The sequence below is a fragment of the Poecilia reticulata genome, chromosome 14, assembly GCF_904066995.2.
Source record: "Poecilia reticulata chromosome 14, P_reticulata-male-v2, whole genome shotgun sequence".
NCBI classification, from domain to species: domain Eukaryota; kingdom Metazoa; phylum Chordata; class Actinopteri; order Cyprinodontiformes; family Poeciliidae; genus Poecilia; species Poecilia reticulata.
This window is the reverse complement of record NC_088843.1, coordinates 7094826-7108692: the sequence shown is the minus strand read 5'-3', so window position 1 is coordinate 7108692 and position 13867 is coordinate 7094826. Positions and strand designations below refer to the sequence as shown.

The window sequence follows — 13867 nt, the reverse complement described above, 5'->3', positions numbered from 1 at the left end:
TTATATTTGAATTGCTGCTCACAGTGAGAGGAAAGTTTAATGAGAGCGTATATTTTCAGAAGGAGAAGTAAACAAGATTTGTCACCTATCCCAAACTCCATTCTCATTTATATGAAACCATCAGACAATGATATACACAGGACACCAGAAATAGACCCATAGCTTAAAGACAACACCAACCATCCTAATAACTTACCACACAGGTGGAGAGGTCCACAGGTTAGCCAAAAGACATAATGCACATAATTAAAGAAAAGAAGGGTACAATTTCTACACAGAGGATTAAATATTCATGCAACTGTTATAATGCAATCATTACCTTGCATTCTTACAGAAAATTGCAGTTTATGAATTAGTGTCTAAGAGGTGATGGCTGAATATATTTAAAGCAATAAAGAAATTATTGATATCCTGATTGTGCTCATGCAAGACAGTCAATTCATTGTTTGGAATCTAAACTGGAGCCAGGTAAAGAGCCATGGGTTCAGCATAAAAGCCCTAATCTAGGAGGGTATAAAAGCTAAAAAAATAAGATAAATTGATATTTTTTATACTTTTCATGTGTGTGCATTTATCAGATGTATTCAGACTTGAAAATGGTACAATAATTTTTTTAAATGCTTCTTCAGAATCTTTAAAATAGTGTTAAAGTCCTGGATAACATCATTTACAGTCACATATCATTAGCCTGCAAAAACTACTTGGGTAACACTACATCACACATTGGAGCAGAATCTGTGAAAGTGGATTACCTTTGGACTCCATAAAACGCAGTGTTGCTAACCTGCATTATAAAATACCTAAACAATTGAAAACTTCTCGTTATTCCCAAGAATTAAATTGTTTCACTACATACCTTGGCCTTCCCATCCAGAGCTCCGGTTCCTGCATAAATCTTACTGACGGAGTCTCCGTTAGCAGACCACATGGTCCTGAAAACCTCCTGGAACCGGGCCACCAGCTGTGGTTTCTCTGTCAAACCCATTTGTTCTAACTGTCTGGGCAACATCTGAATGAAAGGAGCCAAAGGGAATTTGAATAAAAGACAAATCTATAAAGTCTTTCAACTTCAGGCATTAATGTACGCCAAGCTGGACACAAACCTCAAGTGCAAAGAAGGCTTGAACACTGTTGGTTCTATCCAAACAGTCCAGGCAGTTACTCCTGATGGTCCCTCCCTGAGTCCTGAAAAAATAAAAATAAAAATCTGATTTATACAACTGCAAAATGCAAATAATTTAACATTTGATGGAACCCGACTTATCATTTTTGTAGTTCCTTTCATTTTTTTTTTAACTTGCAAGTCATTAGAGAATAAATGTCTAATGCTATAGATTTAGACTTCTCTATTAAATGCCTCCCAATCAAACCTGTGATACTTAATTTCCCACTTTCATAACTGGAAAGACCTGAGGTACTTACAGAATGTCTGTATTTACACAAAGATTAAATTGAGCATAGGTGAAGTCTATACACTGATTAGGTGCTTTCTGATGGCAATTGTTCACTAAGCTGTATCAGAGTAAAGATGGCTAATAAAAAATTGACATTTTTCATTCCAAAATAAATTCAAAAAGTCAAGAAAATATGTATTATGTTCCTTCAGAGATATGCACCACTTTACTTTGTTCCATCAAATGAAGTTGGGCATTGTCTTTGTACTATGACTAGAAAGAGTTCAAGTACTTTTGGAAAGATCTGGAAAAAATTGTTTTTGACAGTTGCACTGAAGGCCCATGGAGATTATTGATCACTTGGATAAATGTTTCAGCTGCTGGATAACACAGCAATGACATCCATGGACCATGAGCTCAGAGGTGCCCTCTAATGGATGGTCTGCAAACAACTGGATAGAGTCAAGTAACTGTGTTGCCAACGAAGGATTAATTAGCAAATAGTATGTTCCAACAAGACAATGACTATGTCTATTAAATAATAGAAGTTGTAACAATTTGAGTCAAATTATTCAAAAGAAAGGGTGACTGGGCAAAGAGACATGAGGAGATATTATTCCAAAAAAGGGTGGACATAATCTTAAAGAGCAGATGTGACATGCAAGGCCAAGCGGTGCAACCTTTAAGAAACCCTGATAACAGAGTTTCAAAAGAAAGGTTTTGTAAACTCAGAGCTCCAAAGAGGGAAACCTACATTCTTTTAGATGCGATAGCGACAACTAACAAGATGAGGAATGTGTGAGCATGGTTGAAAAAAATACCTGTTATACTGGTACTTCAACTGTAAGAAACAGATCAGGAAAAGATATACAAATCTGTACAATAAGGAAAGACTTTTGCACCTTACAATGCCTTTTTCCCCAGAGTAGTAGAAGAACCCACACTCGTCTATGAATTTACTCAGTAGTGGTTTCAGAACACTGCTGAGTTTATCGGTCTTGCCACCCCGCACATTTTGATGATAGTCAAAGTTAACCATTCTCACTGCTGCGGCATGTTCTGAAGCCTTCAGGTGACTCTGAGGGAGAGAAAGGGGAAGATAATATATTTGTTAATATTTAAATATAATCCAAAGATGTATAATGTGCAGTTGTGTGGCCTGTAAACATACAGCAGTTTCCATTCATTATGCAAACTAAGTTTTTTCGATCCATAGGAAAGCTTTTACGGCAACATGCTTATAAAAAAAGGGTCAAGCTCATTTCAAGCTTGTAATGCTGTCACATTTGCTTCTTAATTTGAAAATGTTGAAGATCTTAAAGTTTTTTTTTATTTTACTTTTCCCTTTGCTAACTGACTAGGCAAAAACCGAACAGGAAGTGACACATTCTGTGTTGAGCAAAATCCTCCGCTCTGCAGAGGCAGGAACAGTTCAATATTTCGCAAGCTTACACAAAGCAATGTGCAGTAATAGGCCTCTTTCGACACATCTTCAACTGTTTCACTGAAATCCTGTGTTGTTGTCTGCATCAGATAGAAATCCTTTAGTAAAAACAAAAGACAGTTAAATCCCACCTGAAATGCTTTGCTGAGCATATGTTCCCCTTCTTTGCTTCCAAGCAAGTTGATGATCACCTGTTTCCCATACAACCTTCGCAGTGCAGTGAAGTGTCTGCAAAACAGATTCAGGCATATAGAGCATTTATAAAATACAAGTGGTTACAAAGTTGATAGCAATAATCATAATTATCTTTAAGTAAATGCGCTGTAGCTAGATTTTAGGTTAGTTTGAACATGACGCAACAACAAAACATTGAATAATACCAATAAATATAATTAGATTTAAAACTGCAAACAGTATAACTGTTCAAAGAGCTACCAGACCAAGACATTAACACTTTTCAGTGTGTGACTTGCTAGTCAAGGAAGCAGCTGTACTCTGCATCACTGAGGTGTTAAAAATGGCAGAGGGACCCAAAATGATGCAATAAGCAAATTAAAAGGAACAGAAAGAAAAGTTGGTTAACATCTGCAGAACAAAAACAGAAGATTGGAAGTTGGCCATATTCCTCATTGTTTAATCTATAATTAATGGCAGAATTATGTGCTAGCCTTGTACAATCAATTAAGTTCTGGAAAAACACAGTTACAAAAGTGGCTGCTGTGGATTGATAAGGAGGGTTCCAGTACTATTTGGGTGTGGTACAGATTTTAAACTGGTGTGAACCAGGAAGGCCTGGTTCACACCCCCAGTCACAAAACAACCGAAGTGTAAGTAATAAGTGCATTTATCACCATCAGATTTCTAAAGTATACTGGAAAAGGCAAGAATCCCTGGCCATTTAAAGCCAGAAAAGAAGTCAATTTTTTTTTTTTTATTGAATTTTTCCAAATTGACATACAAACATTAACATAACAGATCAGATTTCCACCCATCCCCCACCCGCACCAAATCGGCACATCAGAAAACACTTACATAGTCAAGACAATATGATGAATACACCACAAATTGATCCAAATAATTCAATAAGCATACAAAATAAAATTAAATAAATAAATACATAAAAATGACGGTTACACACGCTGCTAAACAATGTCATTAACAGTCTTTCATTGAAGGAATTTTAGTACAGGGCCCCATATTTTCTCAAACACACTGACTCTATCTTCATTGCAATATCTCAGTCTTTCCAGATGCAGAGTATTTGCTAGTCCCCCCAACCATAGATCAAATGTGGGCACAGAGTCCTTTTTCCAAAATCTCAAAATCAACCTTTTAACAATCACTGTACCAAATAAGACAGCAATTTTCTCATGTTTAGTGGCTGGAGATCCCGATGATGGCAATAAGTGGTTCTGGGTCCCATTGTTTTCCAAAAGCTGTCGAAAAAAAGTGAAAAATGTTCTCCCAAAGTGAGCGAAGCTGAACACATGACCAGAAGGAGTGTGTCAAGTTAGCAATAGCAGCCTGACAACGATTACAAATTGGAGACACGCTTGTAAAGAAAGTGCTCAGTTTCTCCCTCGAATAATGGAGTCTATGTATAGTTTTGAACTGTATGAGATTGTGTCTAGCATTGACTGAGCAGTCTTGTATACTTTTCAAACACTCCTCCCATACTTCATCAGATAACTGCTGCTCTAACTCATCCTCCCATGCTTTCTTTATCCTGGTTGTGTCTACAGGTAAGCTATTAAAGATCTTATAGAAGTATGACACTGCCCCTTGATTGATAGGATCAAATTTATTTATTTCCTCCAGGGTTTCATGTTTCTTTAAAGTTCCAAAATCCACTACATTTTTCCTAACGTAGTCCCGAACCTGCAGATAACGGAGGAGTCGATTTAAAAAAAAAAATAAATTATGTAGAGATAATATTTCAAGCAAAAAGTTCTTTAAGTTGGATAAAATTGTTGAAGGTATTATAGATTCAAATAAAACACTGACAAATGATAATATAACTATGGTAAAACCGATGAGAAGCTAAGAGGGGCTGAAGCTGTCTTTAGAGCTTCTGCATGTTTCAGCTGGTTATATTTACAAATATTTAGATAACTTTTAAAATAACATTTCCTTTCAAAATTAAAGGCCTACATAAAAACTTCAGTAATTTCATTATTTAACCTAAGTTACTTAGATTAAACTATGCTTCTTTAATTTATCTTGGTCACTGTTGGCTTTGTTATGAGAGTTATTTGAGTTAGGAAGTTTCTTAACTTTGCCTTTTATACAGCAACATAATACAATAAGTACCTGAAATGTTATTGATATAAAGTTAAAGCCAACTACTGAAATCTGTTTCTCAAGACAAATTTAGTTAATGCCACACACTTCTAAAGGAGCTAGGAATGGTAAGGTAACAAATATGTTTTTATTTCAATTCACTTAGCTACAATAAACCCACAGATTTGTTTGTGAGGAAGGCTGAACATTAAGCAAGAGGCTCCTGCTCTGCATCTATTGTGGCATTGTAATTCCTAGGCCTGAAGTTCAACACACATTGCGTGATAGTTGTCAGCACTTGTCTCAAAACAAAAAAATCTAATTGTATGAAAAAGGAATACATTTAGAAAAGTAATAAGGGTACTAATTTAAGACACAACTAAAGGACATTTTTTTTTAAATGTGATGGAAAAAACTGCAGGGTTTCTGCAAAGACGTGCAGAAACCATGTCTGACATTTCCACTGAGGGTTGGAAACGTGAAAAAATGTCTATTAGCTAAAAGATATAGTAGAAAATGAGGGGTATGGTATAACAACTGAGCTGTCCAAGTTGAAAAAAAAGTGTAACGATTGATGCCAAAAATCCTGGATCATAATTTGTTTCCAAATGTGATTTGCATCTTGGTGTTGCCTGGAAACGGAAGTGGAACTATGTAAATCCAGCAATTTTGGACCAATGGATTCAAACTGTTGAGGGGATTTATTTAATGAAGAAACTGAAAACAATTTCAGAAATGGAACTCTTCCAAATGCAAATGTTACTCTGTCACCTGAAGACAGAGTAGCATATATAGGGACAAATATTAGACAGAATCAAAAGCATCTCCCATGATGTTTGACAATGTCCATGTTAAATCAAAAATACTGTATATTTGGTAGGATATTGTTGATGAAGAGCTATTAATGTGTCCTTGATGTTCCCAGCAACAATATTAGTGTTTCAGTCTTAATCATCTCCTGTTCTCAAGCCTTAGCTACTCTTAACCAGGAGACAAAGAGATTTTCAGAAGGCTATCAATCAGCTGGAATCAAGTACAGCAGAAGAGAAGTGCAGCTGAAGTCACTCATAAAATATCCACTTTAATTACCTTTCAAAAGCTGGTGCATTTGCCTCAAATCCCCTTGAGAGTTTGACACGATGGGACCCCACCTGCAAAGACACAACCCACAGTGTCCTACTTTGGTAAAGTACAAAAAAGAAAACAGAAAAAAAAACAAAAAGATAGGGTAAACATTGTGTGGATTCCCAGAAAACCTGAGAAAGTGAAACAGACATTTGTGCACTTGAAATAGACAGATGAGGCCTTGGTTCATTTTATACGGAGAGAGAATGGAGTGGGACAAGAGCAACACAGCGACAGAATGGAGGAAATTTGTTCACGCAGACAAAGACACTGAGCAACAGAGGAATCTCGTCATCTCTCCAACACCTTTCTTCCCCAGATTTCAGCCCGGTTGTTCCATCGAAAAATCTAATACATGCATTGACACAGAATCAGGGAAGTAAACTTGGATACGCATGATTACTCCCACTCAGGCTTAGTGAGAAATGAATAATTCTAACACTCTGGCCGCAACAAGGAAGTCTGTTCCTCATTGTCACGTTGCTGTTCCCTTTTAAAAATATTTGCCAACAGAAAAGCATTTCCTACTTTCACTTGACTTCTGTTTGTGATCAGCTTGTAGGGTGATGGCTAGAGAGAGTTTTTACTGTTTGCTCTGTTTATGATTTGCTTGCATAGATCTGTTTTTGACAGGGCCTGTATAAACTATACTGGGGGTAAACTGTACTGCGGCCATTGTGACTTCTTTTCTTTCTCCTCTGTCATGCAGGTCCAGCCTCTGCATTTTTTATAACTTCTTGAGATGACATCTGAAACTACTCAGGTTGCAGTGGAACAGCTTAGACTAAAACACAGTCAGTGTGTGCCAGAACACTGTGGTAGACTGGTCAAGAACAATAAAATCAACATTTTCAAGTACTAAATCTATACATGATCTAAAAACCTTTTGGTATCTAGATTTAAAAAAAGGATTGTCTGATTGTTATAGTCGAAGGATATATGCATCTTTCACAGTATGAGTCATTTCGCTTCAGAGAACAGATACAGGTGCAGCTCAGTAAATTACAAAATAATTGAAAATTTTCATTTCATAGTATGTAGAATTACTGCACAAAGGATGACAACTGAGGACCTTAAAAAATGAATATTCCATTTAAAGTATTTTCAAAAACTGGAAATGTTCTGTTATAGCCAACACAATCATGGGGAAGACTTTATAGTCTTCTCCTACCCTAACCCAAAGGCAAGTACCCTCTACATAGATGTCAAACTGCAAAATGTTAAAACCCTTTAACTGTTGTGAGGACAACAGAGTCGTCATTAACCCATTGACCTACCAGTAAGTGTTTTGGGGGTGACAGTTAAGGGGTTTTAAAGATGTTGATTGTTCACAAAGTGCAGTATCCATCCATATTAGTAGAAAGTTGAGTGGAAGGAAAAAGTGTTGTAGAAAAAGGGATTCCTGCAGCATTTAATTCTTTTTTGTACAGAAAAATAAGAAAGAACTTGGGTACTTCTAAATTTTGGTTGATTGACCAGCAAAACTGACCTAAACCAAACCACAATAAAGAATCTGTGGAGTATTATAAGATAAAAGACATGAGATATAACACTGCAGATGAACTGAAGGTCATTTTTAAAGGTGCTCGGGCTTTCTTAACAACTTAGCAGCACCACAAGCTGATTGTCTCCAACGCTATGTGGCACTGACGCAGTAATTCAAGCAACAGGAGCATTTCACTAAGCCACAACTGCTAGGTTAGAATCCAAGTTTCATAATCCATAAACCAGGACCTTCTAAAACTGAAATAAATGCTTAAATATACTTTTTGACAATGTCCTAATTTACTCAGATGCACCTGTAAATAGCTCTTTTCAAAATAAAACAATGAAAGACTTTCAACTTCTACCACTGACTATCTCTCTCAGCAGGTGTTCTTTGTATTGCACTTGTGCTAATTATATATAGGCTCATTTGCATTAGAAAAACTTCTCTTTTAAATGAAACTAACATAACACATCCTGCTCAGGAAGTACTTGAGCGTATGGAGAGGCGAGCCTACAAGCCACAACTGGTAGAAGGGGACTGAGAGCTAAGAAGGTGCGTCAAAGCAGGAGAACTACACTTGTGTCTGAAAACAACCCCAAGCCCACTAATCTGTGTTTTGAGAAAACTAAAGACCTACTGGCCTGAATAGATGGCTAATATGCTCTTGGCGTCATGTAGGTCTTTAGGAGATTATTGTTGTTAGAGGTTAACGTGTATCCAGCTGCTTTGGGAATATTAGAGTAAATCAAACAAAGTGGTTAGGGGATGTTTTCAGATCAGGCTCTCTCACCTGACCCAAGAAGTCTGGGAGCTGAGGAAAACAGAAAAAAAGCCCTTTACCAACCACTATTACTATCATTAGCCTCCCCCTCATCCTATCTAAATTACCAGTCTGTGCAATGTCAGAACAGGAGCAGGCAAACTCAAGTGATGTTTCGCCAGCTGTGAGCACATAATGGGAATATCAGATGTAATCAAAATGGCATTTCCTGGACAGGTGCAGGGTAGACTTAAAAATTATAATGAAACTTCTTATTTTGTTTTACACCAATCAAGTCTGGCATTGCACAGAGGATTGATTTATCTGCAGTAATAAAGCAACAGCAACAGCAGCGGAGCTCCCAGCCCCCACCCACCACCCCAAAAATGAAAATAAATAGAGATGGGAGGGAAAAAAAACAAAACAAAAGGAAAAGGTTATACCAGGTGGGGGTTTTCATCCAGTCCATTAGGGTGTCGATTCTCATTGAGGTGCAACAAAACACCCTTAATGGACTTTTTCTGAATAAAGCGACAAAAAGGGGTTAAAACTGGTATGAAAAAATCTACTGTGAAAACAAGATGACTTTTTTTCCCTTTTATGTTGTAATAATAGACTGGCGCTTGTCGTTTTGCTCCCTTCACCATAAAATGAAGCTTTAGCTTTGGTTGCTTCATTGCGGATTTCATTAGGTATGAAATGAAGCTTTGAGTTCATTCTTACCTGTCAGAGATGTTCTCTTCCAGCTTTAATAGCCCATAATTTGTTTTTTGAGTTCATTAAATAACCTCAACCAATAGAGAGTCACTCAATTATACTGGACTGATCTCAGTGTTATAATGTGTCAAACATCATAAGAGTGAAGAGGCCCAAACTGGGGTCAGAAGAGATTAGATGCAATAGAAAAGCTTTTTTAAAAATGAACAAAATTAAATTACACGTTTTCAAAATTTATTAAAAATATTTGACGACAAAGGACAATAAACTTTATGCAATAATTTAAGTCATAATTGCTATGAAAAGGTTAGATAACATATGAAGTGGAAGAAGAATGGTATGAAGTTGCAAAGAGGAGGTACGAAGAGGCCAACTAGTTAAAAACACAGCAAACATACACTGCCACAGTAAACAATCCTAACTGAGTCCTACCTATGACTTAAGCATCCAGAAAATCGAGAAAACTTCAACCATCCAAAACGTTTTATAATTTGAATAAATTCCTTACATTACATTAAAACTTCAGCATTTGATACCATTTGTACCTGGATTCCTGGCTGTTCCCAGAAAAGAGGAATGGACCCTCGGATCTGGATGAACGATGAGACTTTATCATCTAGGAAGATAACCTTTGAAGCAAAGAACGAGAGAAATCCTTAGATTTTTTATGAATGAATGCAATTACACAATTAAACCACTTAGAAAACGAATAAATATACATTTTTAAAAATGTTTTGAAACTGGAATGAATAGCAACATAACTTGGAAGACAATCTATAAGCTGACTTATTTATTTATTTACAAAATGGAATACCTGAATTTAATTTAGATTTAATGTTATCAATAATATTTATTGACTGACTCAGTAAGAGCTGTGCGCAAAGACTGCATTACTAGAGGCTTCACTCAGTTCGTCCAAAGTTTCAAATTTCAAAAAACAGCAGTGGTTGCAAAAAATAAACAAAACAAAACAAAAAACGCTTTTAACATAAACTAAAGGGTACAAAGTAAAACTGCTGACAAAAAATAGATTTAAATCATACTGAAATTGTTAAATGTTTTGCCTTCCATCTGTGTGATAACTTGAGAAAAGAAGAAACTTGTCGACTGAAGCCGTGGCTAACCTGTTCAGTCTCCACAAAGTTGGCCACCTGTCCGTCATCGTTGGTTCCTCGCACATTAAATCTCGTGCCGGCTCGCTCCGAGCTGAGGCGAGAGAAGATGCAAGCCTTGGCCTGTTTGTGGCCGGCATAGATGGTTCTGATCTCTACGCCGCCACACATCAGCCTCAGCAGCCAGTCATCACAGTTTACTCCATAGTGTTTAAGGTGCAAGTGCAGAGACTGGTTCCTGTTTGGTTACAAAGAGGGAAAGATGACTAATTAAAAAGAAGCAAAAACGGATCACAATCTTTGAAAAAAAAAAAAAAAAAAATGCACGCCTAAATACTATTCTATAAATTTTAAACAGAGAAATGTTGACATCTCTACCAAAAGAAGCGGTTGTCTGTAGTGTCTTCTAGGATCCTGCGATGCGCATTGAGACTCAGATCCATGCTGATTCCAGTAGCAGACCAGGCAAAGTAGAAGTGTCCTGAGTTTAGGACCTTGCGCACCTCGGAAATCCGGTCCTCATCACCTGGATCGTTCTTCAGCGATATAAAGTCTGTCTGCGTGACCCTGAAGACCTCTGAATCCTGCACCTTCCCCACAGAGCTGCATCCTGTCACAACCACGAGACTGTGCAGCATGGCGTCCCCTGCAAAATTGAGGGATCAAAAGTACAAGAAATGGTTAACTGAACTTTGATGTCATTACTGAGTAACAGGAATTCAGCAGCCAGTCTGATCTCAGCCATCAAGAAGACTGAGCTTTAATCTTTCACGCTGCTGGTTCCTTGTTGTGATAACAACACCCTTCAAGGTCATATGAAGGATGGAAGAAAGCAGCTTATGACAAAGGAGCAACCATGCCACGAACCAGAGGAGAAGCATCATGGCTGCCTGGAACCATTTAGGGAACAATCATTTTCTGCTTTCCTACCCAGGTTTAGCCGGAGAACACCAAGGATTCCATACGCATCAAAGATCCTGGTATAAGTACTTTTAATGGCATCCTTTTCCGCCGCCGCTAAAAGAGACAAAACGGGTGAGAAGAAAACATTATTAGAGCCTGTTCAAATATATCATTTGTAAGTAGTTGACAGTGTTTCCAAAGCCAGATGTTCTAGGATGAATCGCTTGTGTCATACTTCCAAATGCCACTGCTTGAAAGAGAAGTCTAAAGATAGTGTCAATCATATCTCAATCAAAAACAGATGGCTTACACAAAACGGCAACAGCTCCTGATTCAAACATGAGGCATTCTTCCCTCGCCCTCGTTTCCACTATGACACTGTAAGGTGGTGGATCCAGCTTGTGGTAAATACGGTATCCTTTGCTGAAGGCCATAGCTGATCCAAGATGAAAAAAATCCTATGTTAGTACCTGGAAACAAAGGAAAGAAATAAGAATCGGTGATCACAAGACATAAAAATACATTTGCTTTAAGTTTTTTGTTGAATAACTTCAACAGTAGGATCTTTATTTTCAGTAAAACAGAAAATACTTACTTTTTTTAATCCTTATTTATACACCTAAGCATATGTACCTAACCTTTCTTAAATTTCTTACTAATTTAGAAAAGGTTAATCGTTAATTAATTTACTTACAAACTAAAGAGGATGGGAAGCACTTACTTTTGATGTATTTAATCAAAAGAAAAAAGCTACATTTTTCTGTCTTTTAGTGGTTGATTTTGATGTCAGTTCAGTTGAATGGTGCATCTCTAAACACATAAATATACCCACTGCCAGGCCTATCTAGTACCAAGCTGGACACACTTTGAGGTTCAAAACTGCCTTAATTCAGCAAGGTGTCAGAGACACGTGGAGATTTTGGGTCATTTTGGCATGATAGCACTGCAGAATGCAGCAGATGTTTCAGCTGCACATCTGTGGTGCAATTCCTCCATTACAAATGTTTCCTAAAGTTGGTCCACTGGATTGAGATCTGGCATCTGTGAAGGATTGTCATGTTCAGAGAACCAGCTGATTTGAGCTATTTGATTTAAGCTGTGTGACAGGGTGTGTTATTCTGCAAGAAGCAGCCATCAAAACGTAGATAGACTACTGTCAAAGGAACAGACAAGGTCAGGAACACTGAGAAAGACTGTGTGTATGATCAATTGTTTGACGTTTTAACGTTTACATTTAAGAAAATTGATGGATTTGTTCCAGATTGTGCCAATCGCTGCTCAGCTAGGCCATGGCACTGTGATCCAAGGCTAAAGGACATCAGATAGCCAAACTCATTTGAAACCGATAATGCCGCCTGCACAACATAAAGTCGGAGATTTGAATAATATCTTAGCAAATGGACCTCCGATCTTATCACAGTTTTTTTTACTCTGATTCTGAATAGGACAATAAATCTTTTAAAGATTGAGACAATGAAGGCCACTGCACATGGGTGAGCAGAGCAGCAGTCTTCCATCTCAAGAGTATGGCAAGCCTGAACAGAAGAAAACCAAAACACAACAAGGCATGCTTTACATAATACCATTATCTTGCTTATCCATTGTACCAAAGACAGCAGAAAGTTTTGGGTAAACTTACATTTTAATACCAACTTCTAGTTGTTTGCAGCTTGCTACAGGAAGGACCGATAAGCCCACCATTTATGTCTCAAAATCTAAGCCTACTGTGTAAACAATAAAACAGTGACAGTTTATTGTATTTCGAAACGTTTCCCTTAAACTGCAAATAAGGGAAACTTGCCAATTACAGCAACAAGAAGGAAAGTTAGGCTGCAAAGTCATCCGTATGGGGGGCGATCAGTGAGGACACTGGCCGACAGAGATGACAAACTAATATTTATTTTAACAGACTCGCTGCAGGGTAGCAGTGATAGAGGGAGGTGGTGAAAGTTAAAGGCCGAGGAAGTGGCAGATCATCTTCCCTGACTGATAGTCACGACTTCAAAACGCAGCAGCAGCATACGAAGCAACCGCTAACCTACCAGCTAGCACACAATGCTACATTTTTATGCAATGCAAAGCCATCAAACGAAGCAGGTGAATTGCTCGTATGTGAAGAAAGTATTTGTTGTCCTTCACACGCCTAACGCTAGCTGGCAACGTTAGCCAACTTAGCCAGATTAAATCACAGAGACGGCTATGATTCGCTAGGTTTCATTATTTTTATGGTGGCACTACCTGCGCGTCCTGGGATGATTAACTACCAGCTACTATCGCATTTCTTATCTAGTCCCGCTCATGTAAAACACACACGCTTGCATATATTTCTAAATGTTGGTTTTATGTAGTAACTATCTGGTTTAATTAAAATATACAGAATAAATGTACTATATAGCCCGTCTTACCGTCTCCCCACCGGGTCGCTGTACCGCTGTCACAACAAAATCCTTCCCGGTGTGTTGGCGGAGTGGTACATTCGGACGTAAAGTAAAGCACGCCCTGCCCCACGTTACCGTAATACTGCTAAAACCATATATGACGGAAGTGCCTTTATTGCAACAAAACTTGAAGTACTTGCCTTTAACACAGTAAACGTTACTGATAGAAACTGTATACGCACACATGCAAACTTTAACTAAATAC

General features: G+C 37.7%; 1 protein-coding gene across 6 annotated transcripts in view; it reads right to left on the bottom strand.

Annotated features, from left to right (window-relative positions):
- synj1 (synaptojanin 1) overlaps positions 1–13736 on the bottom strand; it is a 34664-nt gene extending 20928 nt beyond the window's left edge. For all 6 annotated transcript variants that reach the window (XM_008427244.2, XM_008427247.2, XM_081615935.1 and 3 more), the window contains exons 1-11: positions 13630–13736; positions 11535–11694; positions 11252–11338; positions 10700–10967; positions 10334–10559; positions 9755–9838; positions 6208–6269; positions 2970–3066; positions 2297–2472; positions 1104–1185; positions 857–1009 (exon numbers count right to left, since the gene is read on the bottom strand). In XM_008427244.2, coding sequence (XP_008425466.2) covers positions 857–1009; positions 1104–1185; positions 2297–2472; positions 2970–3066; positions 6208–6269; positions 9755–9838; positions 10334–10559; positions 10700–10967; positions 11252–11338; positions 11535–11658 — 1359 coding nt within the window. In that variant the 5' untranslated portion in view covers positions 11659–11694; positions 13630–13736. The remainder of the gene's footprint in view (positions 1–856; positions 1010–1103; positions 1186–2296; positions 2473–2969; positions 3067–6207; positions 6270–9754; positions 9839–10333; positions 10560–10699; positions 10968–11251; positions 11339–11534; positions 11695–13629) is intronic.
- Between the last annotated feature and the right edge of the window lie 131 nt (positions 13737–13867).